The 17,514-nt window shown below is 42.3% G+C and overlaps 1 protein-coding gene across 2 annotated transcripts in view; it reads right to left on the reverse strand.

The window, feature by feature from the left end:
• RIN3 (Ras and Rab interactor 3) overlaps window positions 1–17,514 on the reverse strand; it is a 70,714-nt gene that overhangs the window by 44,967 nt on the left and 8,233 nt on the right. For both annotated transcript variants that reach the window (XM_033140818.1, XM_033140835.1), the window contains exons 2-3: window positions 4,355–4,544; window positions 1,619–1,733 (exon numbers count right to left, since the gene is read on the reverse strand). In XM_033140818.1, coding sequence (XP_032996709.1) covers window positions 1,619–1,733; window positions 4,355–4,544 — 305 coding nt within the window. The remainder of the gene's footprint in view (window positions 1–1,618; window positions 1,734–4,354; window positions 4,545–17,514) is intronic.

A 17,514-nucleotide genomic window follows, 5' to 3' on the forward strand; every position in this document is an offset into this window, starting at 1 on the left:
ACAGCAACAGGAAACCTGTGTCCCTCCAGAGGCTGTTGGCAAGGGCGTAGCAAGGGGGGCGTAGGGGGCGGACCGCCCCAAGTTCCATAATGGAGGGGGTGACAAATTATCAAGGAACAATTACTGCCCTACTAGGGCAGTTCATAAAAAACTTTTTTTTTTTAAAAAAAAATGCCTGCTCCAAAGGTCTTATCTTACTATACTAGGGATTATATAGCTATATATGAAATTTCATGCATATCGGTTAATATATTGACCCTCCTCCACCAAAATAGCTGTTTACTTGCCTGTTTTCCTATGTCGTGAAGGCTGAAATTTCAGTTCAGTGGAGCACTTACTGTTCCCAACCCTAACCCTGTGGAAAGCCATCTAATTAGACTTTAATTTGATTTTGAGATGTTTTTTAGGAGGTAATTTAATTATTGTTTGATTTTATACCAGTGTTATGTATCTGATGTTAGCCACCCTGAGCCCGACTTCGGCCGGAGAAGGTGGTATATAAATAAAAGTTTATTATTATTATTATTACTTGTTATTATTCCTTTGTAAGAAAATATGAAATAATGTAAAACTATTTTGCACGGAGGGGAATCAATGGGGAGGGTGACAAGAAATTTTCCGCACCGGGTACCACCTGACCTTCCTACGCCTCTGGCTGTTGGACTCCAACTCCCATCAGACTTGATTACTGGCCATGCTGACGGGGGTTGATGGGAGCTGGAATCCAACAACCTCCAGGGGGTCACTTACTGTCCACCATTAATGTAGTATTACTGGCATGTTGCAGACCACACCTGCTAACAGCAGCAACAACAACAACAACAGTTTGAGGGGGCCCTTCAGCTTTCTGCAGTAAGAAAAGAAATACAAAAAAAGCACTGTGAAGGAACAAGAATGGATGACATCATCGTATGGCCGCCTTGCAAAATGATAATTCCAACTCAAACGCCCAGTGCGTAGGCAGTCAGAAAAGTTGTTTGTGGCTCAAAGGGACCCTCACTGAGGCAAAGGAAACTGCTAGTGTGGAATCTTGGCAACTAGGTAGATAAAAAGGATGGGGAGGAACACTCGTATTTAATGTGAGGCCAAGGAGGTCATCAACAGGAAGCCCAGCAGGTGGTGGAGTCATAACATATTTGGTGAAGATAACCAGTGTTTTGAGAAGACACTGATATGAAATGTGTTTATGAGACAATGGTAAGAGAATGGGGAAAAAATCACAGGGAAACTGTTTACTAAGGCTTGGGCTCTCCTTGGCTGGAGGCATTCAAAGCAGCAGTTGGACATCTGTGGTTTCCAGCAATTGGTATCCATAATCATGCTGCCTCTGGACAGTGAAGGCCACTGAGAGCCTTATGCTCAGCGAATCTGTCTAATACCTCCTTTAAAGCCATCCAAGTTGGTGACTATCCCTACTTTTTGTGGGAGTGCATTCCATAGTTTACCTATGCACTTTGTGAAGAAGCACTTTCTTTTGTCTGTCCTGAATCTTAGTGAAGATCATAATGAAGAGACACACACATTTGCATTGAAAAGGATCTAGGTGCAGATATATTGTGGACAGGGTGCAAAATGGTTTGGTGGAGAGATAAGTTTCAAAACTCAGGAATAAACTTACATGACTTTTCTTCTTTAATCCTGTATTCTGAAATGTCAGAAGCCTCCACCAGGGCTGGAAAATGAACTGAGAGAAGCAGATTTTTCAGGTTCTCATCTTTCCGAACCATGAATATCTACACAGAGAAAAGAGGGTATGTGAAATTATATCGTACAACAACAAAAAAGGGGGTCATTCAAGTATGACCTGTTCAGCAGTCATCATATCAGAACTGGGTCAAGATTTATGTACCATTTATTTAAGAACATAAAAGGTCCCTGCTGGACCAGACCAAAGGTCTAGAGTAGACAAATGTTCTGTTCCCATAGCAGCCAACCAGATGCTTATAGGAAAACGGCAAAAAAAAATCTGAGCCCAATAGCCCTCTCTCAGCAACTGATATTCATATACATGCTATTACTGATCCTGTAGATAAAATGCCATTCATAGCCTTATCCTCCACTAATTTCTCCAGTCCTCTTTCAAAACCATTGCAGTTGGTGGCCATTACTACATCATACATCAGAAAAAATACAGTTTAACTATGCACGGTGTGAAGACGTACTTCCTTTCACCTGTCTTGAATCTCCCAAAGCTCAGCTTCATTGTATAACCCCAGGGTCTAGTATTTTGAGAGACTGAGAAAAAGAACCGTATCCGTTTTCTCCACACTATGTACCATGTGCCTCCAACTCATCTTTTTCAACTAAAAAGCTCTCAGTGTTGTCATCTTTCTTCCTAGGGTGTTGCCCCATCCCATTGATCATATCAATTACGCTTTTCTGCACCTTTGCCAGCTCTACAATATGCTTTTTTATTATTAGAATGGACTCTGATTAGGAATGCTATTAAGGGATGAGCCTGGGTTTGGGGGGCACTGGGTCCTGGATCTCCTCCCCATTTTCGTCACTTTTAAAACTAAAAAATGAATACGCCCTTTACTTTTAGACACCTCTGCTTGTGAGAGTCAGCCTATGCATCTTAAGTAACAAATTAACACATGCACATTTTATGCATGGGCCTCCCCTGGCTATGATGTCCTTTTTTGAAAACAGGAAACCAGACTATATACCAGAATACAGGGAAAACTGCGGTCCCCCAGATGTTATTGGACCAGATCACTCCTGGCCACTGGCATTGCTGGGTCGGGCTGATGAGGGTCAGAGTTCCACAGCATCTAGAGGGCCACAGGGCCAAAGTCTCCCTACCCAAGCTATATACACAATACACCAAATAAGTGACCATCACTGATTTATATATTGGCATAATGGTACTTGCTATCTTATTCTCAGCCTCTTTCCTAATCCCATAGCATCATAGAATTAGTCTTTCTTTCACTGCCTCTCCACACCAAAGTTGATGGTTACAGTAGGACTCTGCCATATGTCCAGAATTTCCTGGACATTACCAGGATTTCAAAGGCAGAATCAACGTTTGGGGGTGGGGGTGGGGGGGGGATGTGGTGCTTTGTCCAAGTTAATCAAAACATTCCTTTTGGGGGTGTTTTCCTAAAAGAAGTTCAACAATTTTGGGGTCTTCGTAAAAAAAGCTCAACAACATTTTGAAATATGGCAACCCCAGTTTCAGGTACATGTCTACCACAGCTCCAATACCTCTATTCTTGGTATTTGAAGTCAGTTAAGACCCATGCCCAACCTTCTGTACTTAATTACACTGAATCTGTTTTGCCATTGTGTTGCCATTCCACCCATTGTGGAAAGATCATTCCTCAGTTCTTCAGTCTGCTTTAGAGTTAGTTCATAATCTGGAATAATTTGGTGTCACCTGCAGAGCTGGCTATCTTTCTACTCACCCCAGATTCCATGTCATTTTTGAGAAACTTAAATAGCATTGGATCCAAATTCACATCCTTGGGGACTCCACTGCTTCCTTCCCTCCATTGTGAAAACTGTCAATGCATCCCTGTCTTCTTCCTTCTGGTTTTTAACCAATTTCTGATCTACAAGGTAGCTTGACCTCTTATCCTGTTACTGCCATAATTGCTGAGGAACAGTTGTCAAAAGGTTTTTAGAAGACAAGTACATGTCTACCAGATCACTCTGATTCATATGCTTGTGAATGCTCTCAGACCCATTGCTAGTAGCCATAATAATTAAACAAAATCTCTTACGTTGAGAAGCAGCATATATTTCTGACTGACCTGGAGCCAAACAACACCAGGTTGGATAGACGGCTATCATTTAAATACATTTCTCTGCTGCTAAAGAAAGGCCACTAGACTACAATCAGAGCACAGGTGGGGGAGAAATTTGGTTTTGTTTGCATTTTAATGGGAACCTACCTAATCAGCACTTCCTGAAACAATCCACAAATTCAAAAGCAGCTGTCCCTCTAAATTCCCACATCTCCAAATTTTGTGGTGCAGTTTTCGAAGAAGAAGAAGAAGAAGAAGAAGAAGGGTGTACAGAATGCATATATTAAGGGAAAATACAAATAAAAATGAATGTGTTAGTGAGAATAACTTGCTAAAATGCATTATAAACTTGCTAAAATGCACTGCAAAATACACTAAGAAAACAGAATCTTGTTTGGGGGCAGGAAATCTGTTGCCCTTCAGATGTTGTTGGATCCCAGCTTCCATTACTCCTGACCATTGGACATACTGGCTGGGGCTGATAGGAGTTGGAGTTCAACAACATTTGGAGTATAGCACATTGGCTTCCCCTGATCTAAGCCTGCATGTCATCTCCCTCAAGGACCACGAAACAGTATTCTTCAGAGAAAGTGTAGACATACCCCTACGGGCTCCTTGCAGAGTATTTGGACAGCCTTTTCCTGGCTGATGCTCAACTGAAGCCAAACCGGGCATGTCTTGATGAGCTTCTCAAGGACGCTGATGCCTGGTGGGGGACAGCAATTTCTTGGGGCAATTGGCTTGCCCAGGTGGTTCACATCTTCCACTTCTTCACTGGTGTCTGTGAGAGGCCTGCAAGAAGACACAAGCAAATCCCCTGTGAGGCAGCTGCAGTAACTTGACTTGGACAGAGAAGTGTAAATTGAAAGACCCTCAGAGAAACATAGGGCAGAGCAGTTTATGTCAGATCCAACTAACCTGCATCCCTTGATTGCTGCGCTGAATGTGTTTGGAATCCTAAGAAGCTTGTGCAGCCATTCCTTGCCCCACAAGGACCCATCTCATCTATTTGGGTTTCTATCATTTGATTTCCCTAATACTACAGCTACAAAAGAAGTTCCAGCAAATGCAACATGAAATGTCAAACAAGAACAAGTAACTCTTTTCCTTTATTATATGTAATATCAGCCTTGTTTGTAATACTGTTTGGTTAACGTTCATTACAGATGTTCCTAATACGAATTTAGGAAGCTTGATTATATATGTATCTATGTTTGTTTACTGTTTATATAACTGCAATAATATTGGATAAGATTCAATATTATTCAACAGTAATTAAATACAATAGTTAAATAATAGCTGTCATATAATTAAATAATAATTAAATATATAATGGACTTTATGGAAAAGCTGCAGAATACCTTTGCCCAGACAGCTGAGCATCAGTCAGACCTCTATTTTATCATATTGAATTCCATTGGCGGAAATTTATTTTGCACATGTACACACATGAACAAAACACATACATCTCAGCAATTTACTCTTCCACAAACAAAGCAATATTCTGAGAAGACGCCTCACTTTTAGAATACAGAGGGCAGGTTACAGCAGGCCAGGACTTAACCAATCTGTTACTGAGTCCCTATAGAGGCTCTATGAAAAGATCATTAACACTTTTAAAAATAAACATCCAGACTGTTTTCTACCTACATTTAGATTTATTCACAGATGTGAGGAGCAGGTGGAACGTAATTTGTGAAGAGTAACATTATAAGCTCCACCTCTGCATTGTTATTGCAAGAGAATTTCCGTGATGGCTCATGCAAGCACAGAACAGTAGAGCTCTGAAGCCTCTTCTCCTTATTTGTAGGAGGGAAGGGTTTGTTTGTTTGTTTTAACAAGAAAAGCAGTGGGGTGAGAGGGGTGCTGGCCTGTCCCTCAGCTGCAAGCTCACATTTCAAACCCCGCAGGATGAAATTTGCAGTGGAGAAATGCTGGACAAGGCAAAGGGTGAACAACCTCCTCCATCTCTCTCTGCTTTTCCACCCAAAACCCTCCCCGTGCTTACTCATGGTGGCTAGGCTCACATGGCCATGATAAGCTTACCAGGACTACCGGTATATAAAAGTGCAGGCTTACAGAGAGGGTTGCTTTTGGCACAGTTAGCAAGGCTTAACCATGAATCCTGGGTTCGGATGACATACTAAACCAAACTTTGGCTTAGCTCAGTGTGATGCAGGGGCAAAAAAAAAAAGGTCCAGGGAGAAGAAGCAAAGAGGCTGTAAGCTCCTCTCCAGGAGCCCACACATTTGTGTGGTTCCTGGAAGCCATACTTTGCATTTCTGTGTCTGAGAACCAGGCCTATTTGTAGCCAGTCCCAGAGTTATTATTAAGTTGTAGTCCAAGGAGTTCTGGTGCTCTGCAGTGTGCTTTCAAGTGGTCCCTAAGATGAAAATAATGGTGTGGGGGGAACTCTATTAGAGGAAGGGTGATAACTCCGTGGCAAGGCACATGATTTTCATGCTAATGTTCCCAGGTTTAATTCCCAGCATCTCCAAGGAGGTTGGGGGAAAGCTCCTGCCTAAGATACCAGGTACTTCACACCCTCTCCCAGTCAGTGAAGACAATATTCAGCCAGATGAGCTAGTGATCCAACTCGGTATAATCCAGTTTTGTATGCTGGGATGCTTTCCCCCAAGCAGAGCATTAGGATAGTCCTGCTTCCCATAGAGGCCAACCGGCTGGCTATGAGAAGCACAAAAGAAGGGCATGAGGATAAGAGCCCTCTATGGTACTGTTGTGACCAACTCACTGATAAATTAAACCAGGGAGTTACTGAAGGTGCAAAGGAAGGAGCACGCCAATCTTGGCTTAGCTCCTTCGATAATGAGCAATGCCACCTGACCTGAAGGACTTAGGGGCAGCCTTCTCATCCCATCCCAAGGTGCTTCCAGATGACCTATTTATTGAGCAGCCATCCTGATTTGTTTGCAGAGAGATCTGATGACGTTGGCTTAATGAACTTCCATCCTAATATGTTTGAGAGGATGTTGTATCAAATCCCATGTGTGGCATCCGATGCTTCCCGGTGCATTTCCCCATCACTTTCCTTATTGCAAAAATTCCAGTCCTATGGGGGAGCGGGTTCCAATCAATAGACCAGGGTTTCCTGGTCAGTGTGGTGTAGTGGTTAAGAGTGGTAGACTCGTGGTCTGGGGAACCGGGTTCGTGTCTCCACTCCTCCACATGCAGCTGCTGGGTGACCTTGGGCTAGTCACACTTCTTTGAAGTCTCTCAGCCCCACTCACCTCACAGAGTGTTTGTTGTGGGGGAGGAAGGGAAAGGAGAATGTTAGCCGTTTTGAGACTCCTTCGGGTAGTGATAAAGCGGGATATCAAATCCAAACTCTTCTTCTTCTTCTTCCTCTTCCTGAACTTGGGTCTCCAGCTGACTACAATTTCCACCATCCCTGACCACTGGTCCCACTAGCTAGGGATTATGGGAGTTGTAGTCCAAAAACAGCTGGAGACTCAAGCTTGGGAAACGGTGCAATAGACAAAAGTGCAAATGTAAAGTTACAGGACATGAAGCAAAAACTGGAGCAAAAAAACCACAATATATTATTTGGAATCATTTTTATTGTTAATTATTTAGGATCAGAGCGGTGACTGAGAAGTTACTGAATTAATTCAGAGTATGCATAGGGAGGATAATTTTTATAATGATGTGGTTGCATTTCAAGGTAAGAGGATTAGGGATTTGAATGTGCATTTTAATTTTGTACAACCCTAATATATTTAGAAAAGAAATACAATTGTACTCAGAGATGTTTTCCCAATTATAGATGGGGGGAGGGGAGGGGGGGAAAGAAGGTCCCTTTTTTAAAGCAAAGGTAGTCACACTGATCCGTAAGGGAAGAAACAATGTCTACAGCTATCTAATTTTATTTATTTAACAAAATTTATATACCACTTGATTGTAAACAGAATCTCTAAATGGTTTATAAAAAAAATAAAATAACTATTAAAATAGTCAACAAAAAACAAAGTTAAAAACAGGTATTTTTTTAAAAGCAAAATATAATTTAAATCAACACATGAGAACACATATCAGCTTCTAAACATCTGGACAGGCCTGCCTAAACAAAAATGGTTTTAGCAGGGGCCAAAAAACGTACAGCGGAGGTACCTGCCTGCCTGCCTGCCAGGCTTCAGGGAATCCTATCCCTCCCACGGTGGCAGCCAAGAATCAGATAAACAAGAAAAGTTCTTACCAAGTACTTTATTCAACATTCACAGAGAGAGACGAAAGAATGCGGTCTCTCTCAGATAATGGTGTTGCTCCACGTAAAGTCCCACCCCCTCCACCTCTCCTATTCTATGTCATCCCTGCACCGGCTGACCTGTGTTTTCTGCCTCTGAGCTTTCTGTTCTACTACTCTCAAGGCTCGCCTCGTCCTGTGGGGGGTTATTCAGGAATGCTTTCAAGAGACACTGAGCCTGTTAGCTGTCTCTCCCCTGGTGCTTCTTCTTCTTCCTGCTGCTCTCTCAATATTTCCCAGCTTCTCCCCTCGGCAGCCTCTGAACTATGACCTTCTGCAAACTACTGATCTAAATCTATACTGTCCTCCTCTTCTCAGGAAGGTTCAGGAAGAGGGGGGGGGCAGTCCCCACCATTCCTCCTCATTCCAGTCCCTGACACTGCCTAATGTCAATGGGCAAGGAGTTCCAAAGAGTGCGTGCTGCCACACTGGGTCACTCTGGGCCAACCCATAAGCCACAAAAAGCCTGGCAAGATTTTGAACTCTTCAGCAGACAAGACGTTGCACAAAGCAAGGTGTGGTGGTCTGAGGAAAAATAAAACCAAAATAGGTAATAAAAGAAAGAAAGAAAGAAAGAAAGAAAGAAAGAAAGAAAGAAAGAAAGAAAGAAAGGGGTGAGTTCATTATGTGCTACACCTGAGCTGGAGATGCCAGGGGTTGAACCTGGGACCTTCTGATACAAAATATTATAATTACTATTACTGTTATTATAATTTATTAGTCTCTAGACACACAAGAAGTCTCCAGGCAAGCTACAAAATGTAAATGCATAAAGCATGGCATAAACTTAGAAAAAGAACAATGCATTACAATAAAAGCCATGCAATAATCTATAAAACAAAGTTGATAAAACTGTAGCAAAATACATACTTCACAGTTGAGTTATGCCCCTTAATAATAAAAAGTTAATTTAGCAATACAGTACAGGAAGTAGAAGAGGACCATTTGAAAATGGATCAAATATTCCATTTTTGAAAAGCTCTGGAAAAGAGTCAGTTTTTAAAATATTTTTCTTTTAGGTCGAAACAAAATAGGAAACAAAATAGGAAATTCTTTCCAGTAGCACCTTAGAGACCAACTGAGTTTGTTCTTGGTATGAGCTTTCGTGTGCATGCACACTTCTTCTTCTTTTAGGTGTGCACAGCAAAGCTGTTAATCTGGGCTTCCTCCCTTCGCCAATCAATCAATCATTAATTTTTTTAAAAAATGTGCCTCTTTAAAAGTTTATTAGAAAAGCCACTCCTTGCTGCAAGGGAACAGAAGCCCACAATTGCTGCAAGCGAAGCGGGAAGGCAGTTTTACATCTAACTGATGTCCGCAGTGGATCTCTCCCCCCACCCCACCCAAGTCTTGAGTCATTTTGGTTAATGGAGCCAGTGGAAGCAACATTTGGCTCCAGCAATGCTCTCAGCAGGCAGAACATCGAGAGGCTGGGCTGTGAAAAAGCTTAATCAGCTATTTAATCTGACTCTGTGGCAAACACCACAGGTAGCTGCAGAGAGAAAGGAGAGGAGAAAAATAGGACAGCTTTTGAGCTCCCTTTGTCTCTGCCCTGTCACAGGATTTGTGTTGAGAAGCGGGTCATTTCTATTTTACTCCGTGTGCATCTAATGGCTTATATCTACACTGTGCTTTGAATAGCACCCCAGGCTGACAGCTCCAACCAGCCGGCAGGCAGCACTTTCTCCCTTGATCAAACAGGGGGCAATGGGAGGTGGGAGCTCTGTTGGGTTTTTTTATGATTGATTTCTGGATAACACAGTCCTACAGCCAAGGCCATCTGTGGGGTGGGGGTGGAAGGACACCGGCACTACTATACAGGCCTGGTTCCCTATATTCGATAATTTTCTTCCCTGAACTTTCAGCAGCAACTATCCAAGTCAGTGGCCCCTTTGTTTAAAGAATTACAATGGAAAAACCTATTCCATTGTGAGAAGGAAAGCCATGCCCAGTGCAAATGCCACGACCTGGTGCTTTGGCCAATGAGTGAGAACAGGCTGGAAGGACTGACAAACACTGGGACCACTTCTTGGCTCCCACTGCAGGAATGTTTCCCTGCCCCTACAGGTGTTACAAGATCATGTTATCAGGTCATGAAATAGTCACTCTCTTGATCTTGCATCCTTCTAAGCATATTAACATTGCAGACTGTGTACCTGTTGCATTGCAAATGCTCTTTCAGCTCCATTGTTTAGGAATCCCCATCCCTCTTGCCCATGTGTGTGTATACACACAATCATTCTCACATGTGGGTGGGGAGAGTGTGATTGCATCCACCAGTTGTGTTCCCTTGGTGCCAATGCACCAGTGAGCACCTACACATTCGGAATTAAAATAAAGGCTACCTATGTGAGGACAGACTGTGTGGATACTGCCATTATACAGGTTAGTCAGTAGGGGGCACTAGACTTAGTTGTACCTAGGTAGGGCCAGGCATTTCCTGCTCCTGTTCTGTTCCTGTTTAAGAGAAATAACAAAATATGTGCAAGACTGGTTGCAATATCGCCAATTAAATGAGGTATTTAAAGGAGATAAAAAGAAAGGATTCAGTTACACTTTATCCAGATTCCAAAGAGAAATTATAAATGATAATACTAAATTGTTGAAGAGGACATATAACTTATTATTAGAGTGGGAAACCAAAGACGAAGAGGTTAAATGTGCAATGATTAAGTGGGCGCAAGATTTAGGATGTAACATACAAATGGAAGACTGGGAAAAATTATGGAAAGTCAACCTAAAATTTACTGATTGTATGATGCCGAAGGAGAATTATATGAAAATGATGTATCAATGGTATATCACACCTGTAAAAATGGCAAAAATGTACAGAACAGGTTCTAACAAATGCTGAAAATGTAAAGAAAAAGAAAGTACATTTTTTCATCTGTGGTGGAACTGTAAACTAATTTAAAAAATTGGGAAATGATTTATAATGAAATGAAATGAATGTTTAAAATGACTTTTGTTAAAAGACCAGAATGGTTACTATTACTAGCCCAAAAATGGAAAGATAGCAACTAAAGAAGAATGCCAAGAGAAACTGATGGACTATGTGGAAATGGTGAAACTAACAGGAAGAATTAGAGAAAAAGACAATAAAGACTTTAAAAAGGACTGGGAACCATTTATGTTGTACTTACAGAAATATTGTAAAGAAGTGGGACTCACTAGCAGGGTTTGATTAAACACAACTAACAAAACAAATATAGATACTAAAATGTATTAACGAGGAAATAATAAAAAGTAAAAGGTAATTTGAAAATAATTAGAAGCTTTATTGAGATATAATAAAACAAGCAGGAGAAGTTAATATGTAATGAACCAGAAGAGGGGGTTGAGGGAAGGAGGGGGGAGGGGGAATTGGGGAACAGTATTTTTCTTTTTCGTTGAGATAATGTTCTTGTGATGAACAAAAAAATTGTAAAATTTAATTAAAAATTTGTGGGTTTTTTTTTAAAAAAGAGAGAAATAATAAAGTTATCTAATAACTCTATGATCATATTGTTGTAACCTTACATGGGACACCAACCACCAACTGTTTCAGATGTCTTGTGCAGACCCTATTTTTCCCCAGGCTTTCCCTGACCTATAATATTGGAACCTGTCTTCATTTATCTGAAATCCCCAAATTCTTGTTTTAAAAGCTTTAATATTGTTGCTTTACCGGTTTTATGTTGTTGTTTTCGTGTTAATGATTATATATATATATATATATATATATATATATATATATATATATATATATATATATATTGTACAGTGCTTAGAAAAAAATCAAAAACATTTAGTGAATTATAAATGCTTTTAAATAAATAAATAACTGGCATGCCCTGAGACCTATAAATAAATGACTTCCTGACTAGTGTGTCCTCTAAGACTTCTGTGGCATAGGTATACATACACAGGCCCCCTTCACATTAATGGTGAACACGCAATATCAGAGTGTGGCCAGTGGATGGGATATCACCAGTGGAGGCCCATTAGAATAAATGGGGCATTGCCTTACCAGCCTCAATCTGTCCCACCTGCATGTCCCAGGGGTTGGCCCTTCCTCCTTTTGCCCTGGGTAAATCTCAGCGAGGAGGAGGATGGAGGACAAAACCTACCTTTGGGTACCCTGCATTCTGCCCCACCAGTCCCAGTGGGCACCAGATGCCATTCAATCACTGTTGAGAATGCCTGTATGTATATTGCTAAGGGTTTAACATTTGAAAATTCCACTGGAGTGAACTAAGCTAGAAAGAGCTCTTCGAGCTTCTAAATGCGCTGATAATTAACTGTTGATGTTCTCTGCTAGCTTACACGTGAGTGTTTAACCTTAGAACATGTGACTAATGTATTCCATTGCAAATCTCCATTTTGAAGGAAGTTGGCTTTGCTTCTGTTCCCAGGCACAGTTAGAAAAGGATTTGTAAATGATGCCTCTCCAGGAGCTGCATAGTCTCAGAGCTTTGATTTCAGCTCTGATTGTAATTAAGTTATATATTAAAGAAGAAGAACCTATGCTTCAATACACATATGCTTTGTACTTCTTTCTGGACATATCATTGATGCTTTTGTACCTTTTTTGAAGAAGTTCTGGTTAGTAAAGCTTTGAATCATAATTGTCTGGACAATTTTTATTCTAAAAGGAGTCAGCTTTTATGCATAAAATTGCTTCATGCTGCACAATATTAACATCTGAAATAATCACACACACCCTTCCCCTGCTCACTGAACACATGAGATGGGTTCTCTTGCCTATCTGCCACTTCACACTTCTGCTAGAAATTTGGCCAATGGGAAGTTACAGCAGCTGCTCAAGAACAGAGCATAACGGTTGCCTTGGGTGGCTAGCTAGACCCTAGCACGCCAACAGTCCCCATCACCACAAATACACAAAGTTTGGCTACAAGTCTACCTGGAGAACTATCATAATCCCTAACCACCAAAGAGCCGCTTCCCGGCTATTGATGAAGCTTGTGTAGTGTTCTACAAAGCAGCCTGACTTGAGAAGAGTAACTGGGGATATGGCTTAATTAATGGAACAGTAATTACATCAAAGCACTGTACTTTATTTGACATGAGTTACGAGACAGCTCAGCTGGAGGCGAGAATAAATGGGATGATAATTTGCCTTTGGGGTCTTGTGGGTATCAGTGCAATTAGTCACGCCACTGCCAAACCATATTTCCGTAGGAATAAGCAGCCAAATTACATGCTGGTTTACAACCTTTTATAACCTTGCTCGAACCAAGGGACTGCTGTGTGCTGTGAACCGGGAAGGATAAGCCCCTCTCCTTCTCCTCCTCCTCCTCCTCCTCCTCCTCCCTAGAACAAAGGAGGGGTTTTTCATTCAGGAGCGGATTAACATACACTTACGGATGGCTGCAATGGCTGAAGGGGTTCCTCAAGCTGGCCTTGCTTATAGAATGATATAATCAAAGGAACCCCTGCCTGAGGTTGCTATCCTTGTAAAAAAATAACTATGGGGTGGAATTCAGTGCAGAGCTACTGTAAGTGGGGTAGGTGTGCAGAGAATGAAGTCTGCTCACGCAATGGGACTTTTCTCCCCTCTCCTCCCTCCACATGCCCTCTAAATCTGTTCTGGGGTTTCCTCAGCCCTCCAGAGAAAAAATGAGGGGGTACAAGGCCACTGGGGAAGAAGGTCAAGGTGGGAAAGTTCCATTGCACAAGTGGGCCTCATTTGCTGCTCTCCAGCGATAGACATGCTTGAGTGACAGCTGTATCAGTGGGAGGAAAAATATTTGGTTTGATTCCACCATCCAGTCATATACCATTGGGTTTTTTCTGGTCAGGAAGGAGTTTGTTGCTGCTGTTGTAGTTTTGTTGCTTTTCTCTCAAAAGTGGCTCAAAGCAACTTACAGAAACAAAAAAAAAGAAAAACAAGCATAAGGACAAAAGTAAAACAAACCCAAACCCTAAAATGTTGATCAGTAACATGTGCAAAAAGGCAGATCCAACTCAGCCTACCCCACTAAAAAAGAAGAGGTCACAAACATACTTTACCCTCCAGATTAAGGTTCGAAAGCCCGAACGATTAAAAATGCTTTTGCCTGGCACATAAAGCAGTTAATAATGGTACCAGGTGTGCCTCCCTGGGGAAACATTCCACAAATGGGGAGCCACCACTGAGAAGGTGGTGTTCTTATGCCACCACCCTCTGCACCTCCGTTAGAGGGCGAATATGGAGAAGGGCCTCAGATGTCAAACATGTGGCCCAGGTTGTTCATACGGGGATAAGTGATCCTTGAGTTATTGGTAGTCCTGAGATGCACAATACAGGTCAAAACCAGCAATTTGAATTGAGCCTGGAAACTAATTTGTAGCCAATGCAGTTGTGCCAGGGTTGGTGTTACATGTTCAGACCATCTTGCCCTATAGTCAGCAAACGCACCACTGAAATTTGCACTGCCTTTGAACCATCATCAAAGGCAGCCTTGTGTTTAATGCCAAGGCTGGAGCATCCTGTTGTTTGTGTTGTGCAGCAGCACCCCAGAAGCACTGAAAGCAGCTTCCAATGAGATCTCACAATTTCCTGTGTGCTCTGTGAAATCTCACGAGATTTCGGCAAGATCTCACCGGAAACGAGTGCCACTGCCGGCACCGCTTCTCTGGGCTTCTGCCACTTGACCAGTGGGCTAGACCTGTTTAACGCACACTGCAGTAATCTAAAGAGCTGAACCTTGTTGAGCAACAAGGTCTTTCTGAGCTCTGTTGTGTCTCTGTATTATTCTTGCTCTTCAGCCCCAGGTCTTGGCTAGTTTCCTGTTTCCTGATTTGTCCTCCAGACCTGACTTGCTATTTGGTCCCCACTCCTGGCTTGCCCTTTGGTCCTGCTTGGCTGATTACCGTAGTTCTTCTAGCCACTGAGTTGTCTCATGATTCTCACCTTGTGACTCACCTCCAGCTGCCGTTCACAGCTGATCCCTAACCGTGGGACATGAGGCAACTATGGCTCCTCCTACTCATGCCTTACTACTTATTTCCCCCTGAGGAATGAGTGGGGTGGTCCCTGAGAATCTTTGCAATGGAGGTGATATTTGCAAATAAGGTGATATTTATTTTCAGTTCCCTGTTGCCTGTGTCACCACCCTGTTCCCTATCTCTGCTGGAAACAAAAAGCTCAATGCAGACTGTGAAAAGCCCCTGAGAGGGGAGGGAAGTGGGTTCTCGTCAATGCAATTCAAAAGCTACACTCTATAGAGCAGCTTTTGCCAACCTGGTGCCATCCAAATCTTTTGAACTACAACTCCCATCAGCTGCAGCATCCTGACACTGACACACACACAGAGACAGAGAGAGAGTTGTGTAAAGAGGTGTATGGAAAAGAAGAGAAAGCCAAATTTTATTCTATATTTTGCAGGAATTATTATTGTCACAATATCAAATGCCTGCATTTCTTTCCTGGATCTTATTTCTGGAAATGCATCTTGATTTGAAACGGGGATGCTATTATGAGGTCAGCATACCGTGAAGAAAATAATACTTTAGAGGTGAGATTTTTGCAGCATCTGTTTAAAGCCAGGCCACGGTTGGTGGCTGTGCAGTGATTGCCAATCTGTGTGCCTCTGAGATGGCAAAAGGCATCAGCTGTCACAAGCAACTCATGTAAGAAAGAGAATGACAGAATAACCTTCAGACTGAAAACGCTGAGTGCTGGGCAGGCATAATCTAGGGCAGGCTAGTTTGTGCCAAAAGCGCATGTGTCAGAGCAATATTTCTGATAGACGTAATACCCTCTCATGAAGGCTTATTGATCTGAGCAAGAGGTAACACCACATGGGGCCAAACTTATTGCTCTTTTAGAATTAGGTGGAGACTTCTAGAAATTGCACAGACTTTTGAAGTAAACACATGGTTGCTAAATGGGCAGGCAAGGAGGGTAGTTTTGCATCAGTAGCCAATACAAAGAGAAGCAGGAGGAGGGGGCACATCCATTCTGTAGAATGCACCAGAAGCAACAACATGCGGGGGGTGGGTGGCATATTCTGCAGCATAATGCAATAAAAGTGCATTAGTGACTGATTTATACTGGACCATCCACACATCATTTTGCTTCATTATCCTTCCACAATGTTATTGCACTATTCCCACCTGGAGGGGCCTAATTGTGCTATAGTGCAACGAAATCAGGAGCAACAAAGTTAAGCAAAAACAAAAGCCCATAACATTTAAAAGGTTGAAAGATTTTTTTTTGGCTTTATTAGGCAGTTGCAGATAAACAACATCAGCTAACGTGTTACAGGATTTCAGCAGGAAGAAATGGCACAATTTTTTTTGCATGTATAAAGTGCAAACAGCATTGAAAGCAGGGTAGTGTATATCTGCCCTGACACCTGGAATCATTATTAATGCACAATAAAAAGGACATCCAGAGTGGCCCTCATTTATGCTTGGTACTGTGCATCATGAATATGGGAAGCTGTCTTATTCCAGGTCAGACTACTATACTCTGATCTATTCTGATTGGCAGTAGCTCTCCACTGTCTCAGGAAGAGGGCTTTCTCATGACCTGGTACGATATGGAGATGCCAAGAATCAGATCTGGGACCTTCTGCATGCAGTTCATGTGTTTTGCTGCTGGGCCTGAAGACAGGCAGTCAGGTCATGTATCTGCAGCAGTAACCAGAGGAAGAATGACAGCTGGGAGGAACACAGAATAAAATTTAATGCCATGGTGCACCTGTAGCAGCAAAACCGGATGCCTTCATCTGCCCCAGCTGCAACAAAACATCTCTCTCCTATATCAGTCACTATAGCCACACCAGGTGCTATAAATCTCCAACAGTCTGACTTCACCCCTGAAAGGCGCACTCTACCATTGTCTCCTGAGACAGGTGGATGCCAACAGCTGCTGGGCAATGGTCCCTGAATTCACTGGAGGGTTTTTGAAAAAGGACTTTCCATTGCGCATTATTACAAAGGGCTTTTAGTATGTTGCTTGTCCCTAAGCAGAATGGGATGTGTGACTCGTCCTCCTCCTTCTAACTCAACCTTCACAAACCTGGTGCCCTCCAAATGTTTTGTACCACAACTCCCATCAGCCCCAGCCAGCAAAGCTGTTCTGAAGTCTATGAGATGTTCACCTCCAAGGCCTGAAGCAGATGTAAACATTAAATAAGGGTCCAGGCATCGGGAGAGGGCCACAGGATCACATATTCCACTTCCCACACACATCTTTCTCTGGTTTCCCTCCAAAACTTGGAGCTAGCACTACTCCCATTGACTTAAAGTAGCTGAAAGCGGAAGTTTCCAAACCCCTGGTCCATGGACCGCAGGCTTTATTTAGGTGTTCTGCTGTGTGCCTATAGATTTGTGATTGGAGATGGCACATCCATCACATTGAATATGCATGTTGATTTTTAATTTTTTTATTGCTTCTTCTATTTCTTTTGTATTAGTTTGTTTTCTGTTATGATTTGAATTCTAAAGAATTACAATAACTATGGTTGGCATCCGTCTGTCTCGAGAGACCATGCACCTTTGGGGCTGAAG

Source organism: Lacerta agilis, chromosome 1 (assembly GCF_009819535.1).
Source record: "Lacerta agilis isolate rLacAgi1 chromosome 1, rLacAgi1.pri, whole genome shotgun sequence".
In the NCBI taxonomy this organism is placed as follows: Eukaryota; Metazoa; Chordata; class Lepidosauria; order Squamata; family Lacertidae; genus Lacerta; species Lacerta agilis.